This window comes from Anomalospiza imberbis, chromosome 26, assembly GCF_031753505.1.
Source record: "Anomalospiza imberbis isolate Cuckoo-Finch-1a 21T00152 chromosome 26, ASM3175350v1, whole genome shotgun sequence".
Lineage (NCBI taxonomy): Eukaryota > Metazoa > Chordata > Aves > Passeriformes > Viduidae > Anomalospiza > Anomalospiza imberbis.
In genome coordinates, this window is record NC_089706.1 from 4815013 (window position 1) to 4834845 (window position 19833).

Genomic DNA, 19833 nt, shown 5'->3' on the forward strand with positions numbered 1-19833 from the left:
GCAGAGGATTTTCCCGTGTACCAGAGAAAAGCCAGACGCGGGTGAGGAAGTGCCTGGACAAAGGGCTGGAGGGGCCCTGGGTGCCTCCACCCGCCTGGTGCTCGGTGTGTGTCTGTGCTGGCACTGGGAGCACTGCAGGCTCCTGATTTTCCAGCTTTTCTCTCTGAGGGTGCAAAGAACCAGGTCCCTGTGAACCCTGTCCTGGCTGCCTGTGGCAGAGCACCCCAGTGAGCAGCCCTGCTCGGAGGGGACAGAAAGGGTCACATCTGGGCATCACCTCCTCTTCCTCTGCTCCACGCTGCTCCTTCCTCGCCCTCACTGGGAAAGCAAAGGCCTCAGACCCTTTTGTAGACATGAAAGAGGTGCGCTGGAGCCCTGGCTGCCGCTGCTGCTGCCGGGCAGGACCAGCGAGGGAGCAAAAACCCATTTCAGGCACAAGGAGAATGAGGGCAAGGAGTCCCACCGGGCTCACGTGGGTACCGGCATCGCCTTTCCGCAGGAGAGGCTGGAGCATCCCAGCGCTGCCCGCCAGAGGCGGAGGGGCAGCTCCGCCGGGCAGCCCCGGCCGGCGCAGGGAGGGAGGTGGCGATGGGAGCACGGGCACCCCGCACGCCGGAGGAGGATGAGGACGATGCCAAAACCGGGTTTGTTGCTCCCCTCTTGGGCTCAGCCGCCGTCGTGGTCGGGGGAAGTTTGGGTGCAAAGGAGAGGAGAGTTTTGTGGGTGGGTTTGGGGCAGTCGGATGCTGTTTTTTCTCTTTTTTTGGTGGGTATTTTTTGGATGGTGGTGACCAGGGGGAAGTTTAGTTTGTCCTTGGAGAAGCAGGGAGGGTGAAGTGTTCCTGAGCACGGGGTGAGTGCTGCGAGGAACCCCCGATTTACCAGGAGTCAGAGGCTCTCACTGGCATCATCGCAATACTTTAAGTCCTAATTACTTATTGTGGGTCCAAATTCCCCTGTCCTCTCCCGGGGGTACCGTGGGGGTTGCTGGGCTGGGCTGGGGGCTGCCCTGACCTCTGCAGTGGCTCTGGCTCAGCACATGAAGCCACAAGCCTGGAGTGACACCGGGACCCCAAACCTGCCACCGGCTGCTTTCAGTGCTGCTGTTGCAGAAACCGGGATCGATGCAGGATGTCTGACCCGAATAGCAGCTTCCTATTGCTATCCATTTATACCTTCTCTCCATTTTTGGCTCCGGCCGCCGACCTCCTCCAGGGTTTGCTGCCAGTGCAGATTTTGAGGGGGACAAAGTCCTTTGTTCACCCCTAGGAGCAGACCGAGGTTACAGCACCGAGCTCTGGATGCTGGCTTGGGGGTGGGGGAGCAGGTGGAGGGGGGAGGCTCTGTCTCTATCCCAGCACTTTGGGACAGGCTGGGAAAGTTTCCCATCGATTTGGGATCGGATTCTTTATCGTGTTACAGGGCAGTAAGCAGGAGGGGGGCAGCGCGGGGGTGGCTGCCTGCCCCGGCCCCAGGCAGGCGCCCGGGCGGAGCCGGGATGCTCCGGAGGGAAGAGGTCACTCCACGCACCTCCTTTTTCACACCTCTGCTGGTTCAGGCTGATCAAAGCACTTTCCAAGCGCTTTGTGTCCGTGTGTCCATTCATCAGCCACTTCCCAGAGTGTACCCAACACTTCGCAGCAGCAACTGCTCCGTGAATCCCACGGGCACAGAACCCCAGCCCCCAAAGAGCCCACTCAGCATCCCCAAAAAGCCACCGCAGCACCTCACAGCCAAAAATCTATTTCAATCTTTTCCTGAATCAGGCTAAACCCCGGCTCGGAGTGCAGGGAAGATGAGCAGGGCGCAGCAGCAGCCAAGCCTGGACCGGTCCCAGGCTGTCCCTGTCCCCGTCCCTGTCCCTGTGCCTCGGCTGAGCAGCCGGCACCACCGCAGGGCTGATTTCAGCCCATCTGGCTTTTCCTGCTACCTGCGCTGGGCTGTGGCAGCTTTCACGGCACACCCGGCGCGGGACCCCGCCGGCTCCCTCCGAGCAGGAACTCGCCCTCGCTGGTTATTAAATTACATCCTGACCCGGTTAATCCATAGCTGATTAATTTTGGACTCCATGGCTGGGTATAAGAAAGGGTTCATCTGTCTCGTGGTGTGTACTGTATGTACTGCGCTCTCTGATAATCAGATTTTTTCAATATAAAAAAATACGGGTGGAGAAATCAGAAGGAGGTATGAAAATGGGGAGGGCTGTAGGGTGGACACGTCTCTGCCTGCCGTGGGGCCAGCAGTGATGGACACTCCATCCCAGCACTGGGAATCCAGCTGGGGATCTTCCTCACGTGCATCTTGTCCTGGAGAGCTCCTGCCTGGCTTTATGGCACATCCACCGCTCTGGGGAAACTGAGGCACGGAGATGGAAGCTGCCCACAGGAGTCGGTGGCTGCTTGCTCAGGCTCATAATTTGTTTCCTGGTGCAATTTCATGGAATCCTGGAATGCTTTGGGTTGGAAAGGATGTTAAAGCCCATCCTGTCCCACCCCTGCCATGGACAGGGACAACTTCCATGATCCCAGGGTGTCCAAGCCCTGTCCAGCCTGGCCTTGGGCACTGCCAGGGATCCAGGGGCAGCCACAGCTGCTCTGGGCACCCTGTGCCAGGGCCTGCCCACCCTCACAGGGAAGAATTTGTCCCAAGTACCTCATCTGAACCTACTCTCTTTCAGTTTAAAGACAATTTGTGTGTTTAAATGGTGAGGTTCATCCTGCCCCTCCTTGCCACAGACAAACTTTAACCTCTGCTTTTAGAAGCAAAGAGGTTTCAGGTCTGGCTGCTCCTAAGCCCTGGGCTCTCCTGGAGCTGGAGAAACCCTGGGATTGCTCTGAGCCACACTATTATTTCAGTGTATTTTGGCCCTTTTTCCACTTTTCCACCGTTCCCACAGTCAGGACTCGAAAGCAGACGCAGCTTTTGCCAGACCCCATCATCCCTTGGAAGATCTGAATTATTCCTTCCTGTATTTTCGTCATTCATAAACTACCAGCACCTCCCCTCCTGCTCATTTCCACACATTTGCTTGGAATTTAAAGAGTTCCATTTGCAAACACCTCTCCTGAGGAGGAGGATGAGCCACAGGTTTTCACAGCAAACCCAGCAGCTCCTTGTTTTCCTTCCAGAGATGATTCCTGCCCCACTCCATCAGTGCCAGATGCCCGGGGCACCTCACTAAGCCTCCAAGGACACTCCGTGCTGGAATCAGAGCTCGAATATTAATAACCCCAGCCCCAATCGAGGGCGTTCAAGGGTCTGGGGTGTGGTTTTACATACTGCGCCCCCCAAAATCCAGCCCTTCTGATGCTGGGGGACTGTTGCTAATTGAGGGGCCCTTCAATTAGCTGGAATGAGAAATAAGAAAAATTCCCTTGGTGGAGAAGCCGCGGAGCCACCTGAGCTCCATCCCAGAGCCGCGGGGCTGGAATTACCGAACCCCAGGTAATTAGCGCTGCAAAGAGAGGACAATTAGCAGAGGCTCATTAGTGCCCTGAGCTGCTCCGTGGCCCGAAGCCGGTGCCGGGCGCACGGCAGAGCGCGGCTCACACGGATTTCACAGCAGCCTCTGCGGGGCACCGTTCTCGGGAATTCAGGAAAAGCAAAGGAAGTGTCAGCGCCTGGTTCCACTGCAGGACAGGACCTGCAGGACCCCTCCAGCCTCCTCCTTGTTCCCACCCCGCTCCAGCTCATCCATGTCAGATCAAAGGGAAGGGCTGGGATGAGCTGCTCAGTCTCCTGCGCTATTTCCCACAGGGAAAATTAAGCTCCCTGTCCAAACAATAATTCAGGGATCTGCTGCCAAAATTCCTCCTCTGCCAGCTAATCCCTCTCTGGTTTTGGACAGGCTCGGGGGTGTTTTATCTCCCCTCTGGTGTCAGAGCTGTGCGTGCAGAGCTGCTGAGCAGGGATCCCGTACCAGGACTTGCTGGATTCTGGTGCATCCCGGATGCAGGACACCCTCAGGGGCCAAATTTGTCTGTGGGATAAATCCCAGCAGAGCCGGTGATTCCAGGAGCAGGGGATTAGAGGGAAAGAAATGCCGGACGAGTGCCTGGGGCAGCCTGGCTGGAGGGGGGATTGAAATCCTTCGAGCCCAGAGGGTGTTTGAAGTCACCTTGGCGGAATACAAAGGCAGAACCTTCCCGGGGGTGTCCGGGGTGCAGCCGAGCTCCCCAGAGATGAGGGAGTTGTGTAACTGTCCCGTTTCTTGCAGGCAGTGATGTTATTCCGGGCATCTCCCCCGTACCCGTCTCCCCTGGACCACAGCACTGCTTTCACCCCAGGGATATCCCCGTTATCAGAGGGCTCTTGCTAAAGCTCCCCAGCCCCAGCACAACCCAGATCTGCTCCTCTGGATGCTCTTCATGCTCTGCATTTCCCTCAGCCATAGCTGCTTTTTGCCCGGGTGCAGGAAGTGACGCTGGCTAGTTCCAAGTAGATTTTGGGAGAAAAAAACCACCAAAAAAGGTCGGATTTTGCCTACAGCCCCCATCACCCTGTGGTCAAAGCCCTTCCAAAGCTGGGTTTGGAGGAGAGATGGACATAAGCTGAATGAGGTGCCAGGAATATAAATTTAATTATTTTTTTCTGAATAGATGCCCTCACCGGGATGAGGCTAAATTTAAGGACTGTAGTTTGCAGGAGTAGAGAAATGGTGTATAAAATGATAAAACCTCCCTGAAGGACCTGATCAAAGGTCTGGATAATCTCCTGTCCCCTCTCCATCACAGAAGGCTGTGGTGCTCCAAGCCGGCTCCAAGCCGGGCTCTCCTCCGGGACAGGGAGGTTTAATGTGCTCATTAACGTCATGAGAGGAGAAATAGCTCAGAGGACAGAAGAGGATGCTGGAGGAGGGGAAATCGAGGTGAGCGGGTCCCTCAAGAGCAAAGGAACGTCACCTAGGAGGAATTCAGGAATTCAGGCTGAAGCCTGCGGGTAGAAATGTGCCACCTCCTCCTCTGCCTTCCTCCGTCCTAGGAGGGCGAGGAGGGGACGGAGGAGGAAGAGGAGGGTGGGAAGATAAGCTGGGTGAAGGTAGATCCAGCCCTGGGTGAGGCCAACGGGGATGAAATCACTCCGGAGTACCCAAGGCAAGATGGCCGTGAGCAGTAGCAGGCTCCGGAATGGAAAGAAAGAAAAAATAGAGAAAAAACCAAAAAAAATCCCTGTTATTTTAACGACTCATGCCAACCTGCCTGGTCCCGTCCACCCAGGGTGCTTATTTATTTATTAATTAATTCCTGGAGGTGACAAGCCCGCTGGCACCGGGGTCGGAGCCAGCACCCAGCTGCACCCAGGCGTGAGGAAGGGCCACGTCCCTCCTCTCCCTCGTCCCCCACCGATGCCCTTTGCTGGGCTGTGCCAGCTGTACCCGCTGCTGCAACTGGTCCCAGTCACCCCGGGGCGGGGACGGAGCTGTCCCACGTGGTGGTGGTGGCACTGTGGCCGTCCCCTCCTGGAAAGGCGCCCGCTGTCCCCACGAGCACAGGCGAGAGGTAGGTGGGCAGCGGGGGATGCTCCAACCCTTGGGCTTTCCCCTCCCCTCCTCTTTTTAATGCCATTATTTTATAGTAATACTAAAAAGAGCCCTTTCGCCCGCTGTAAATCCCTCTCCCGGTGCCAGCGGTGTGCGGGTCCCTGTCCCCCCTCTCCGGCTCCCTCCCGGGGACCAGCTCAGACCTCGCCACGTCACGGACAAGACTGGTCCGCGCTGGACCATCCGGAGCATTATTGGGGATTAAAGGTGGCATCCGCCAGAAGGACACGTCCTCCCCCGTCTCGCCGCCGGCGGTGGGGGCAGGAGGTGGGTGGCCGGGTCCCCCCTCCCCGGGCGAGGGGGAGTGGGGAGAGGGTGTCCCCAGCGCGCCACCAGGGCTTTCCCATGGAGCCCCGGCTGGTTTCTGGGCTCCCAGGGGGATGGCGGGGCCGAGGCCCCGCACGGTGCCGGATCCCGCGCCTGCCAAAGCCCGGCCCCGGCTTAGGCGCGGGGCTGCCAATTCCCCGGTGAAGCCAAGAGAGAGCAGCCCTTCCAATGACATTGCCTGCGTTATCCAAAGGCGCCTTTCAAGGGTATGGCCGGACTTTTCGCTCATCTCCGCTTTCCCTACACATCCCTGTCTGTGTTTAATAACTCTCTTCCCAGATGCAGAGAGCGTTGCCGCTTCCATGCCCTGTCCAGGTAAGTCCTCGTAGGCGCTGGCGTGGGCGGGCAGAGGGAAGAATCTTCTCCTTTCTCATCCCTGGAAGGGATGATGGGGAGGGGAGGGGACAGGAGCGGGGAGAAGAGGCTCAGCATCTCCAATAATCTGGAAAAACTTTGGGAATGGACACTGTTCACCGCAGGGTGGTCAAAGGAGGGGGAGGAGGAGGGGATTGCAGGCAGGAAGGTTTCACTGGATGCAGAGAGCCTGGTGGAAACCACAGCCCCAACTCACTGGGATGTGATGGGTAAAACACAAACTCTCCCACCAAATGACCTTTCTCTTTCACTGTCACTTTCCCTCGCGTGGTTTTTTTTTTTGTTATTATTATGATTTTCCACAGGCAGGGATTTCCGCTGAAGGATATTAGTTAATCAGATTCTGAGAAGCAGATGTTGGGTGATTTAGGAGGAAAAAATGAGGCAACTTTCTAGTTCAAGCCTCGGCTGGAGCTCGGAGCGCAGTGCAAAGCTTAGGGAGGATGTTTTGTGGCTTTGGATGCACCGTTAATTTTGGTCTTAATTAAAAACGAGACAGATAAGGTGGTTTGGGGTCAGGTGGGGCACCTCCCTCCAGTGATGGGACAGACGGACATCAGCATGCTCTGGGGCTGTAAGGTAAGGAAAGGAACCTCAGAGCCCTGCATCCCATGGGAAACTGTTCCAAGGACTTGAAATGGAGCTAAAGCACTCTGGGAATTTCATGGTCAGCTTTAGCTGCTCAGCTTTGTTCCACTGCCAAGAGGAGTTCCTGTACCTGTGGACCCCTGTGGGCCCTTTCCCTGGCTGGAGGTGTGGTGGGCCAGGTCAGCTCACCCTACCACTGAACACTAAACTCTGATTCAAATTTTATTTTATTCTGATTTAAATCAGCTTGGGATTTATATTAAGAAAAAACAAGAACACAAGAAGGGAATGATGTGTGCTGCTTTTCTGCTTTCTTTTAATACTTATTTTTCCCTTGAAAGTGCTTTATCTGGGCCAGGTTTGTTGCAACATCCCTTTGTAGGCCTCCTGATGCTCCTGAAACCAGGGTTATCCTCACCTCTGGGCTGCTGCTCTGATGCCACAAATCATTCTGCCAACACCAGCTTCTCACAAAGCCACCAAATAGTCCAGCCTGGGATGAATCCAGCCCATGGAGAGCAGCTGCACCTTGGGCATGTCCGAGCTGGACACGGCTGGGACTGGAGGACTCAGGTTTGGAGTCCTTGAGGCTCCCCAGCTTTGCCTGAGGTCACTTTGAGGACACAACCACGCTGCTGCTGCTGCTGCTGCTGCTGCAGACATTAGTTCTATCCCTTGCCCCAGCCACGCCTTTCTACATGTCCCCAAGAGGGAAATTCGGCACGAAGCCAGCCTGAAGCAGCTCTATAGGGCTGGATTTCTAAGAACAGCTGAGCTTTGTGAGTTTAGTTCAAGCACAGAAACCTGGTCTGTAAATAGCTTATGATAAATTGTAGGATTTGTCCCCAAATCCAGAATCTCTTCCACTGAGGAGAGAGTGAGGTTGAGCCTTGTCTGGGACACGGATGCTGGGTCCTGTATGAACTTCTGTCGGGGCTGTAAAGCTGAGGAGGAGAGAGAGGATTTGTAGCAAGTCAGGCTCTTCCTGCCCATTTCTGCAACAGATTGTCCTACCCGGGCTGTGTGTCAGCAAGGATGGATCCTCGGCTTCTGGGGAGGCAAAACCTTCAGCACCCCAAATCACTCCAGTGGAACAGGGAGCTCGAGGCACCGGGGCAGCTCGGGCCCCATGGGGGGATGGGTTCCTGCCCAGCACTGGGAAGCAAACCCAGCACTGGGGACCGTCCTCATCACAGGACTGGCCCTGGTGCCACTGCTGCTGCTCCGTGGCCTAAATTGTGTTGCTATTCCTGGCAGCTGAGGGCATTTGGGTTTTTTGTCTCCCTCTCTCTGGAGCTGGCTGGGTAAGAAAGCCAGAGTGCCCTTGGTGAGCAGCGGTCACGCAGAGCAGCTGCTCCACGTGTCCTTCTGTGGTGTCTCATGTCTGGGAAATACATTTGGAGGGAAAATAAATCAGGGCACTGAATTTACTTGGAAAGTTCATTCTGGGGAAAAATCTCCACAGAACCGGTCCCTGATAACACCTAATTTCTCTCTGTGCTTCTCCCTGAGGCAGGACAGGTAATTTCCCAGCTCCATAACTTGGCCTGGTCCCTGGGCTCCTCTTTGGCTTTGCTGAGTTCAGAATGATGTCGGTGTTTGGGGAGATGCTTGCCCAGGAGTATTTGGGGACATGGTGACTGTTCCTGAGCGCCTCTCAGAGCTGGGCTGGGAAATAATCCACCCCGTGGCCTGAAAGGTGCTCTCCAAGGGATGCCAAGGCTTTGTCCTGAGCTTAGTCCTGAGCTTAGTCCTGAGCTTCTTCCTGGGGCTGGGAATATCAGGTCTGTTATGGACAAGGACTAGGAGAGCTCTGGAGGATGTCACCCCATCTTCTGCCTGCCCCAAGGCAATGGGTCCTGTTCCTACCACTCTTCTGAGACCAAAGGGGTTCTCCAAGGCTGGTGGACATTTCTCCTTCTGGCCTGCTTCCCCCTGTGCTGCATTCCCCAAATTCCAGTGTGGTTCCTGCTTTGGGAATTGTTTCCAAGCAATGTTTGACCCATCTGCAACGTGCCCAGGACCTCCTGGAGTTTGACCCAATGCCTCTCCCACCTGGATCAAGGGCTGCTCTTAACTTGAGACAGCCGTGTTTAAAACCTCCAAATCCTGCTCAGAGCATTGGATCCACACCTGGAAATGGATGAAAGGACCCCTTGCTCTGGGATCACAGGGGAGAGGCTGGGTGGGACACCTGGATTCAACCCCATCCTCTGCTGCTGCCTGACCTTTCATCCTTGGGTTCTGTAGGTGGTTTGGGGAGGTTTAACAATGGCAATGCCGTGCCAAAACATTCTGCAGGATCCAAAGATGAGTGACTTGCTGGAAGTCATTTTGCTACTCAATGGCATTAATGCTTCCACTACAAAACAAAGCAGGGTTGTGTGGCCTCAGGTTTGTTTTACCCTGCATGTGCACAGTTCAGCTCTGTGTCCCTGTCCCTTGCAGATCCTCCTAGCGTGGGAAAGGCGCGGGCAGCCGGCATCGGCCGCGGGGATTTCTGCTGCTGAGCTGATTAGCGTATGATGGACGTGGCCAGTTGGAAGGAGATGGAGGTGGCACTAGTCAGTTTTGACAACGCTGATCAGATCGTGGAGGATCCCTGCTACTCCAACGACCTCAGCCCCGCCGGGCAGTCGCGGAAGGGCCACCCCAGCTGCGCCAACCTGCTGTCCAACCTGCGGATCCTCATCAACAGCGAGAACGCCAACAATGAGACCATCTTCTCCAGGTTCTCTGCTGAGTTCAGCGACCACCTGGTGGGGGAGAGGGTGGGCATGGATGAAGGGGACCAACGAGTCATCATCAACATCGCTGGGCTGAGGTTTGAGACACGGCTCAAGACCCTCGACCAGTTCCCCGAGACCTTGCTTGGGGACCCAGAAAAGAGGATGCGTTACTTCGACTCCATGAGGAATGAATATTTCTTTGACAGGAACAGGCCCAGTTTTGATGGGATCCTGTACTATTACCAGTCTGGGGGAAAAATACGGCGCCCGGCCAACGTCCCCATTGACGTCTTTGCTGATGAAATCACCTTCTATGAGCTGGGTGATGAAGCCATGGACCAGTTCCGGGAGGATGAAGGGTTCATCAAGGATCCTGAGACCCTCTTACCAACCAATGACTTTCACAGGCAGTTCTGGCTGCTCTTTGAGTACCCTGAAAGCTCCAGTGCAGCTAGAGGCGTAGCTTTGGTCTCCGTCCTGGTCATTGTCATCTCCATCATCATCTTCTGCATGGAGACCCTGCCGGAGTTCCGGGAGGAGAGGGAATTTAGGTCCACCCAGGAGCTCTCTAAGAATGTGACAGACACCTTGCTGTCCCACAGCACCTTCACGGACCCTTTCTTCGTCATAGAGACCGCCTGCATCGTCTGGTTCTCCTTTGAGCTCTTTGTCCGGTTCATCGTGTGCCCCAGCAAGACCGAGTTCTTCAGGAACATCATGAACATCATCGACATTGTGTCCATCATCCCCTACTTCGTGACGCTCACCACTGAGCTGATCCAGCAGAGCGAACTCAACGGGCAGCAGAACATGTCCTTGGCCATTCTGCGGATCATCCGCCTTGTCAGGGTCTTCCGCATCTTCAAGCTCTCCCGGCACTCCAAGGGGCTGCAGATCCTGGGGCAGACCCTCAAGGCCAGCATGAGGGAGCTGGGCTTGCTCATCTTCTTCCTCTTCATCGGCGTCATCCTCTTCTCCAGCGCCGTTTACTTTGCGGAAGTCGATGAGCCGCAGTCCCATTTCTCCAGCATTCCCGATGGCTTCTGGTGGGCCGTGGTCACCATGACCACTGTGGGCTACGGGGACATGTGTCCCACCACTCTGGGCGGGAAGATCGTGGGGACTCTGTGCGCCATCGCGGGGGTGCTGACCATCGCGCTGCCCGTGCCTGTCATCGTCTCCAATTTCAACTATTTCTACCACCGGGAGACGGAGAATGAGGAGAAGCAGATGCTGCCAGGGGAGGTGGAGCGGTTGCTGGCCAGCGTGGCCACGGGCAACGGCAGCATGGAGTCACTCAATAAGACCAATGGGGGTTACCCTCGAGATAAGGCCAAAAAATGATGGTTGAGGCCCTGAGGGACTGGGCACAGTCAGGTGGGATTGGCTGGAAAACGCATCCAACATCTGCATGATCTGATTTTTTTTTTTAATAATGTGCTGCTGCTTTTTTTTTTTTTTTTCTAGACATTTTTCAATCTCTGATTTCCTGTGGCTGTTCAAATAAATACCATCTTTCTTATCTCTCTGCCCTGCCCATCGGTCTGGTGTTTTTTATTTGATGCTCATCTGCTTGACAATTGTCTTCTCTGTCCCTGGCGTCAGAGTGGAATTCCCCACATGCAGAGATTTCCCCATTTACTGGAGAGGACAAAGGGCAAAATGACATGAAATGCTTGGCTTGGTGACACTCAGCTGTCCAGGGATGAAGGTGGGTCCAGCTCCCTGCTTTGCTTAACCCATTTTGAATAGTTCCTTCCCACCCACCACTTCAGATCCAGGGGTCTGACAAATTCCCAGACCTGTGACAGCTCTGGCTGAAAAATAAGCTGGCAAAAAGAAATGAGAAGGGGTATTTTTAGCTGGATGAGCTCCCTGGTCTGCCTGATTAATTAATTTTGATGGCACAGCAGGGCGGGCAGTCAGGGATGGACCCAAGGCAGCAGGGGGGGATTTGGGGTTGCTGACCAGGCACAGAGGCACAGCCATCCCAAAGGTTCAGGGCACTGCAGCTCAAAGCCCACCAGGTTTTCTGCTGGAAAACTGAGCTCTGAGAGAGGGAATGGGATTTCTCCTGCAACAAATGCTCGTTATCTGGTCTACAAACAACCCTGGGGACGAGCCACTGTGACCTTGAAGCTTTTATTGTCACTTCTGGTGCTGCAAAAGGGGCACAGAGCAATGAGAGCCAGCATTTCCTGACAGCTCCACTCCCTGTTGTAACAAGGCACTTCTGCTTTCCTAAAAATGCAAATTTCCAGTGGCACTTTGGATGGGAGCAGCCAGCAACAGCTCATTTTGCCATTCTCTCCAATGACAGCAGGTTTTCTGAGAAAAACATTTTGTTCCCACTTCACTGTCTCACTCAACTATATTTTTTTTAAGTTTCTGCCTTCCATTAAAATCCCAGCTTCTCGTGCAGTGTCTCATCCACTCCGATGTCCCACACCTGGTGCACGGATGCCTCATCTCCTGACGGATCCCCGTGATCGTTACACAGCGTGCCAGCATCCCTGGTTTGCAATTTCATTCAGAAAGCAATGGTGGAACAGGGGTTGGATTTATTGCTCCTGCTCTGTTGGAAAATGTGGTTTTGGGCTTGCTGGGATTTTCCCTGTAGCAGAAATTCCACAGCCCTGGTGGGAGGGGGTTGCTACTTTGTTTTTAGGGGATTCTGTGTCCTGTCTTTCTGCAATGAGGTGTTTTGCACCCCAGGAGATGGATCTGAGACATGACCAGTACAATTGCTTTTCCCTCTGGGACAAATCCCACTTACCACCTGCTCTCCCTGTTGGTTTTTTCCCATCCCTCCACCATCCTTTTCCCCTCCCTTGCAGCCCTCACACCACCATCTCAGGCAGGAGGAACTGTCAGAGCTATTTAATCTCCTTCCCACCGTGTCCATGTTCCGTCATCTGTGGGGACACTTGGAGAACGCACAGCTGGGCACAGCTGGAGGAGGCACAGCTGGGAACAGATGGGAACAGCACTCAAACATTCCCATCTCCTCTCTTTTCAACCCTCAGTTCTCTCCAGCAGCTCTTTCACATCACTATTTTTATTTCATAGCAGATTCTTTCTCCTTTTCTTCTAGAAAACTTCTTTTTTTTCCCCATTCTTTTGTATTTTTATTGTCCCCTCCCCAAATTCTCTCCCATCCTCTCTAATTGGAAGCACTTTTGGTGGTTTTTCCTTGGGAAATCACCATGAAAAACTCTGATGAGAAGGTTTGGGCTGGGAAATATTCAGCCTGATCAGCCATGAGTACATTTCCATTCCTCCTACAAATATGGACTGTAATGGTGCTGGGATGGGTGGATGGATGGATGGATGGATGGATGGATGGATGGACAACCTGATTCTTATAAACTTGTAACCTATCCTCAAATAAAAGAATAAATGCTTCAAAATCTGGTATGCAGAAAATATTGTTTATTTGGACTCAACTTTTTTTGTTCCTGGCTTTGTGCTGCTCCATGGCAACGCAATTCCAGCAGGGAATCTTGTGTGGGAGTGTTGAGACATGGGGCAGTGTAGAACCCCAGAATGGTTTGGGTTGGAAGGGACCTTAAAGCTCACCCAGTCCCACCCCCTGCCATGGGCCGGGACACCTTCCACTATTGCAGGTTGCTCCAAGCCCTGTCCAACTTTGGAAGCTTCCAGGATGGAGCACCCAGGATCTCAGGTTTGGAGCCACGAGGTGGCACTCCAGGATCGGCATTTCCCTGCCACGGGCAGTCCCGGCTCGCTCCACGCTCTCCAAGGAAGCTTTTCCTTGGTTTACTCCTTTATTGGAATGTGAACACTGCTGCAGGACGGGCTGCCCCGGCCAGGGGGATGCTCCCGTGGAGGAATCTCTTTGCAGGGAATTCTCAGCACCAGGCGGGAGGAGGATTTAGGGCATGGAGGCAGTTGGTCCTGCCTGGAATAGGGACCAACGCGCCACTTCCACCCCGCTGTGAAAGGACAGGTCCAGCCCCTGGCTGCTCCTTCAGGTCTTGTCCGCCCTGGCAGGGCTGATCCCTGCATGGCTGATCCTCGGACTCACGGTTCCCACTGCACCTGCCTCATTCCTTGTTGCTCACAGTGATGCCTTCTGAAGGCTGACCTAGAGCCGAGGCTGGACAGAGTTAAAGAATAAAGCAGGGATTTATTAGGAGGCCTCCATGGATCCACCTTGGGCAGAACGAGTGCCCAGCCAGGGCTACACCCAAGATGAACCAAAATGGTCACAAAATGCACGAGCGCTCCCGGGGGCTCTCACTGTGATCAGCTCTGCTCCATTGGCACATTGGAGTTCATTGTCCCATTCCAGCTCCAGCCCATGCAGTCCCATCCTGATTGTTTTTCTCTCTTCAGCCCACGTTGTTTGTGCTCTTGGGTTTGAGATCTGGATCGTTTGTCCTTGGTCCCCAGCTAGAGAAGGAATTGTTTTGTCTCCCTGCTCTGTGAAGAGAGCTCACCATTCCCTCATATGAACCCCAGACCCACACACTAAAGCAGCACAGAATCTGAAAAATAGAAAACTCAAACCAGAGGCATCAATATTAATGAGAAAATTCCTGTGATGGAGCTGAGGGCAAGTCCCATGTGCCCAAAATCCGGTGCTGGATCACTCTTGTGCTTGGGCACAAGGGATTCCCACCAGCTGGGCTGGGAATCCCAGGGATGTGTGATCCCAGGGGTGGGGGGGCAAATCAAACTCCCACCATCCCACATCACATCCTCCTCTACAGTCAGCTCAGTTTTTACACAGTATGAGAAGAGAATAATGAATTTCCAACCCAAATTGCCTGGATCTCTCCCTCCACATCCCTGTTCCTGCTGGGTATGGAATCTCCAGGCCCCACCAGTGGTGGAGCCTCATTTACCAATAAATAAATAAAGTCCCTTGTCCCTCAGCACTGCAGAAATGAAGACACAGCAGGGACTTGGACCTCTCTCCTGGCTTCCTGCTGAGCAATTCCACCGCAGCTGCTCCTGGGGAAAGAGGCAGCCTCCGTTTTAAGGGGTTTGGAGGAGGTAATTTCCTTCACAAACAGAGCTGTGCAGGTTCTGGGCTTCTGTAAAAGCCTCACCATGGGAGGCACTGGATGAAAGCCTTTTCCTGCCCTCTTGGGTGGTCCAAGGGAAATCTCCAGCTGAGCCATATCCTCCTGGGGGACTCCCTGCCCTGGGGTGGCTTTGGGCTGTCAGACACCTTGCAGGGAAAATGGGAACAAGCCCTGTGCCCAGGGATGGGGAGCTACGGGTGCAGGAGCTGGTGGGACATAGTTGTGGGTCTGGAGGGGTCTGCTCTGGGGTGGTTTGTGTCTGGGGTGGAAATCTGGGGGTTCCCGAATCCCCCACTTGTTGTAACCCCAATAAAAGAGCCAATCTTGGCTTCCACCCCTCAGCCCTACAGTGATCACAGCTCTCAAGGGCCCTCAGCAGAACTGTGATGACCAAATGGTCCTTGGCCACCACAAAGCAGCTCCTTCCTGACTCCTGTGATCCCATCAGAAATAAACACACAGCCAGCAGCTCAGAACCACCACCACTTTATTTGTGCTAAAAGCCGCGGTCGGGGTCTGGGTGTGGACAAAACCCCAGCACCACTCCCGTCGTGGTCAATCTAAACAGCCTTGGCCAGCCCAACGCGGTTGTTGGCCCGGTCAAAGATGCTGTAGTACACCCTGATGAAGACGTCTCCCAAGATCCAGAGGTCCCCAGAGGTGTCCTGGAAGCTGCTCATGCAAGATCCTTGGTTGTGCTGCATTTGAGCACAAAAAGAAAATTGAGAAAGTGCGGGCTGGAATCTCTTCTTGCATTGCCCTGGAGGCCCGTGGCCATCCATCTCCCAAGGGAATGGGAGAAGCCAAGGTGACCAGAGCCACTGGAGAGAACAGAAGGACCTTGAGAGGGGCTCCTGCAGCCAGGAGCAGCTGGTTCCCACTTACCTGCTCGGTGTAGGCCATGGCAGACACGGGGTACTGGACCCCGTCGATAACAAAGATGACATCGGGCATGGCAGGGATGGAGCTGCAGTTCACACTGTGCTGCAGGGAGCAGAGGGAAGGGGCTCTCAGCAGGGAAACAAGGTCAGAGGGTGAGGAGTGAGAGGAGACCTCACTGGGGCCTTCAGTCTCCTCCCGAGGGGCAGCAGAGAGACAGCTCCAATCTCTGTGAGCAGGGACAGGACCCAGGGAAGGGCTGGAGCTGTGTGAGGGCAGGTCAGGCTGGAGATCAGGAAAGGTTCTTCCCCCAGAGGGTGCTGGGCACTGCCCAGGCTCCCAGGGAATGGGCATGGCCCCAAGGCTGCCAGAGCTCCAGGAGAGTTTGGACAGTGCTGCCAGGGGTGCCCAGGGTGGGACTGTTGGGGTGTCTGTGGCGGGCAGGGTTTGGACTGGATGATCCCCATGGATCCCTTCCAGCTCAGGACACCCTGTGATTCTCTGTCTCGCTGACATAAACCAGAGAGACCCAGGGTGTCTCTGCCGGGGTTGCTGTGAGCCCAGGACGGTTTCCCCGAGTGTGGAGCAGCCTTGGCTGGGCTCTGCTGTGCCAGCTGCCTCCAGGGCCAGCAGGGCAAGCTCTCACCTCTCCATACTCGCCCTGCCAGGCCCCAACTGCACTCTGGATGTTCCTGATGCCCGAGGGTGGCCCGGCCACGAGGGAAGTGCCGGTGTCGACGATGGCCTGGCAGCCACCAGCGCACGCGACCACCCGGCTGTTCACAATGACGCTGTGGGGAGAGACCAACCAGGGGCTATGAAATAACCAATGGGCCTTAGGCATGGTTTTTAACTTCTTTTATAGGAGTTAAAGCTGGGTAACCCCAAGTGCTGCCTGTGAGCCTTTTCCTGTCTGGAGCTGCAGAGCCAGCCGGGAATGCAGCCACCATGCAGACATGGGCACTGAACACATCCCAGCAACTGGGACCCACTCCAGCCCAACAAAGGAGGTTTTGACCCATGATTTTGCTCCCTTCATCACCAGAGACATCCCCTAAATCACAGGAACTAGGCTGTGCCCCAGGCACAAGGCATCCTCCTTTTGGGTGTCAATTACAAAGTACTACAGAGTCGTCCCTTTATCCCTCCACATCCCTCAGCCCTGGGGTGGGGACGTCAGCGGAAGCCTCTGGTGCTGATCAGCCCAATGTCCCTTCAGAAGCAATGCTTTGAGGTGACCAGAGAGCAACAGAGCTGATTTGTCACCTGTCCATGGAGATCTGCCAGTAGCCCTGGTAAGAGACAGGGATCCAGTTGATGGGGCCAGTGAAATAGGACTCATCGATGCCCCCAAAGATGACCACGCTCCCTGCTGCCTCACTGGATGATGCAGGAAAGAAAAACAAGGGAGATTTGCCATGTGGTTCAGTGCAGGGCCGTGTGTCCCAAGGGTGGGACACTGATGGTGTCACATCCCCCCCTCCTCACCACAGCACAGCAGCAGGGCTGGGGCCTTTGGAACCAGGAGCCATGTGCCTGGAAACTGTTTCCCAGTGAGCCATAAGCCCTCTGGGGAGGCTGGTGGCCCCCAGGCCTTGCACATGGTGTCACAGACACAACATCCCAGGGCAGCAGTGACAAGGGGCGGGCCAGAGCCACCAGCAAACGCCATGCATGAGGTGCATCCCCCTTCCCCAGCCCTGCGAGCCCACGTGGCTCACCGGGACAGGTAGACAGAGAAGAGGTTCTCCTGCAGCAAGCTCTGGTTCACCAGGTTATCGAAGACCGGCGTGATGCCATCAGCAGCCAGGTTTGGGTATCCCAAGCCCAGGATCCCATCAAATTGGACGTTGACGAAGAACTGGCCGGGCTCGGCGGTGCTCAAGCCGAAGAGCTGGTTGGTGTCCACCAGAGAGGCCACCTGGGGACAGGGAGCTGCCATGAGGCCTGGAGCAGGCACTGGGATTCTAGTGTTAATCTGGTGGGGAAGGAGCAGGAGATCTCCTGCTGCAGGTGGAGCGGGAGCTTCAGACAAAGGTTATTAAAGAAGCCTAAAAACCAAGGTAGGAGGGCCCGAGAGGGGCCCTGGCTTTCTGAGCCCCTCCTCAGAGACACGAGTCTGGAGGCTGCTGGAGCCAACCTTACCTCAGAATATCAAGGGTTTGAATTCTGCAGCCTCGTCCCACAACTTTTAATGATGGCAAATCACATGCGTTTAATAAAAGATGAGATATTTAGTAGGAAAATGAACAGACAAAAGATAACGGATGAAAGATCTCCATCAGAATTACTGCACAGGATAAAACTAAAGAACTACAAATAGGTTACAGCATAACATAAACGGTGCACTATAGCAAGGTACCTGAGTTAAAGCTGGCAAAAGGAATAGGATTGATTAGGAGTTGGATGTAACTTGCCACCAAAACAATGATAATCTGCACAGATTCCTTCATTAATCCCTGAAGCCAGCCACAGCCACAGGAGAAACCCCACACATTTCCAGGAAAATGTGCAGAGGATTTCTGCTTTGCGGAAGTTTGGTGTGGCTTTTAAAGCGAGTATCTGTCAGTCAGAAATCCAGCTTATCTCGCTAGATCTCACTTTAACAGTGAGATGTCCATTGGCAGCTGGGAGATGCCAGCCCGGTGTTGATCCCATGGCTCCAGAATAAATGACTACAGGACAGCTTGTCCTGCTTGGGCTCCCTGGTTAACAACAGGCCAGCTTTAGGGGGTGGGATGCTCTCCAGAGCCCCAGCCATGCCATGGGGACACTCACGGTGACGGTGTCGGAGCCCACGATCCCCTCCATCTCGCCTGTGCCGTAGTGGATGGACAGACTCAGCCCCGTGCTCTTGTAGGTGGAGGACTGAGAGGGGTCAAACACCTGGTGGGTTTCTAGATAAGTGGAAAAACACGGAATTAAACCTTTGGGCAAGGCCAAGCCTAAGGGAGGTGTGGGAGGAGGAGTCCTGCTGAATTGCTCTTTATCATCCTGCCTTCAGGAATAATTCAGCTGTGAGCATTTGCTGCTCACCCCTCCCCTCCTCCAGCAACCAGGGATCCACGGGCATTCCTATCCCCCTTGGACAGATGGGGAAACTGAGGCACCAAGCTGTAATCACACCACCTGAGGAACGCAGCTCTGGGCAGCCCCTACACCCCAACATTCACCACTCCAGCTCATTGCACAGCTGCCATGGCCCCAGCTGGGTGATCCCCTCTCCCCTTGCAATGTCACCCCAATTCTTGGGCTCGGCGGAGCCGTTACAAAACCAGGACGTGCAGCTGGGCCTGGCTTCTACTCACGGCAAGCCAGGCTGGGGCAGGACACAGAGGGGACCCAGAGGTCGGAGGAGCCGGTGTCGAAGACCACGCTGAAGTCCTGCGGGGGGGTGCCGATGGAGATGGTGCCGTAGTATTCCACCTGCGGGGCAGCCAGGCCAGGGATGGATTTGGAGGCATGAAACCAAACCTGGAGCTTCCCCAGGCTTGGTCCCCTGCTTCGTGGAGACCCCCTGCTTCCAGCAGAGCTCCTGGGGGACATTTCTCCGTTCAGGGCCACCAGTGTGGGCAAGGAGGGGTGAAGGATGTGAGCTGAAGGCTTTGGGATGAAGGATTTGGGTTTGGACATCCCACAAACCTTGCCAGGGCTGTGTCCCTGGGGATTGGAGTCCATACTCACGTCAAGGGTGTTCAGCAGAGGCTCGGTGGCCACCCTGGTTCCATTGGGAAAAGCATGCGGGAACTTGGTGCCGATGTCGTAGTGGTGATGCTGGAAGAACTGGTGCAGCAAATCCTTCTCCCTGAGAACATCTCTCAGCTTCTTCCCCCTTTCCAAGGGCAGCCTGGCACAAGAAACAAGGAAAAAAAGAAGAATGAGATGAGATTTTGCTGCCTGCAGCTCCAGCGAGCAGTGTTTGACACCTCCAATGTTCTGATCCAACAGCAGGAGCACAGGAAACTCCTCCAAAACTCTAAGTCAGGGATTTCCTCTAAAATCCCAAAGAACCCTAGAAACCAGCCCCTCCCAGGCACGCCCTTATTCTCTGCACCCCTGGAGCAGCTTTCTGCAGCCTCAGACCTCACCTCTGCTCCCCAAAGCCATGAAAAGCCTCCAAATTCTCATTTCCCCCTCACTTTTCCCAGTGGCCCTGGCAGTGATGCTGCTGTGGCTCACCTGGTGACACCCTGGCAGAGGGCAGAGGCAGCGCAGAGGAGCACGAGGAACCACATCCTGCCAGGACAGCCAGGGCCAGGTCCTGCTGGTTTATAAAGCCCCTGCCCACCCCAGCTGCCGTGCCAAGAGCAGCCGGGACCAGCGGGAGCTGCCCCCTCCTCTCC

At 54.8% G+C, this 19833-nt stretch overlaps 2 protein-coding genes across 2 annotated transcripts; one reads left to right on the top strand and one right to left on the bottom strand.

The window, feature by feature from the left end:
• Window positions 1-481: 481 nt before the first annotated feature.
• KCNA10 (potassium voltage-gated channel subfamily A member 10) lies at window positions 482-11085 on the top strand. The gene is made up of 2 exons (XM_068173169.1): window positions 482-644; window positions 9277-11085. The coding sequence occupies exon 2, from the start codon at window positions 9351-9353 to the stop codon at window positions 10899-10901; it is 1551 nt and encodes a 516-aa protein (XP_068029270.1). The 5' UTR covers window positions 482-644; window positions 9277-9350; the 3' UTR covers window positions 10902-11085.
• Window positions 11086-15133: 4048 nt separating this feature from the next.
• LOC137462668 (embryonic pepsinogen-like) lies at window positions 15134-19725 on the bottom strand. Its single transcript, XM_068173242.1, has 9 exons — window positions 19670-19725; window positions 19175-19337; window positions 18799-18916; window positions 18269-18387; window positions 17212-17411; window positions 16757-16870; window positions 16137-16281; window positions 15497-15595; window positions 15134-15309 (listed from the first exon to the last, which is right to left on the bottom strand). The coding sequence occupies exons 1-9, from the start codon at window positions 19723-19725 to the stop codon at window positions 15172-15174; spliced, it is 1152 nt and encodes a 383-aa protein (XP_068029343.1). The 3' UTR covers window positions 15134-15171.
• Between the last annotated feature and the right edge of the window lie 108 nt (window positions 19726-19833).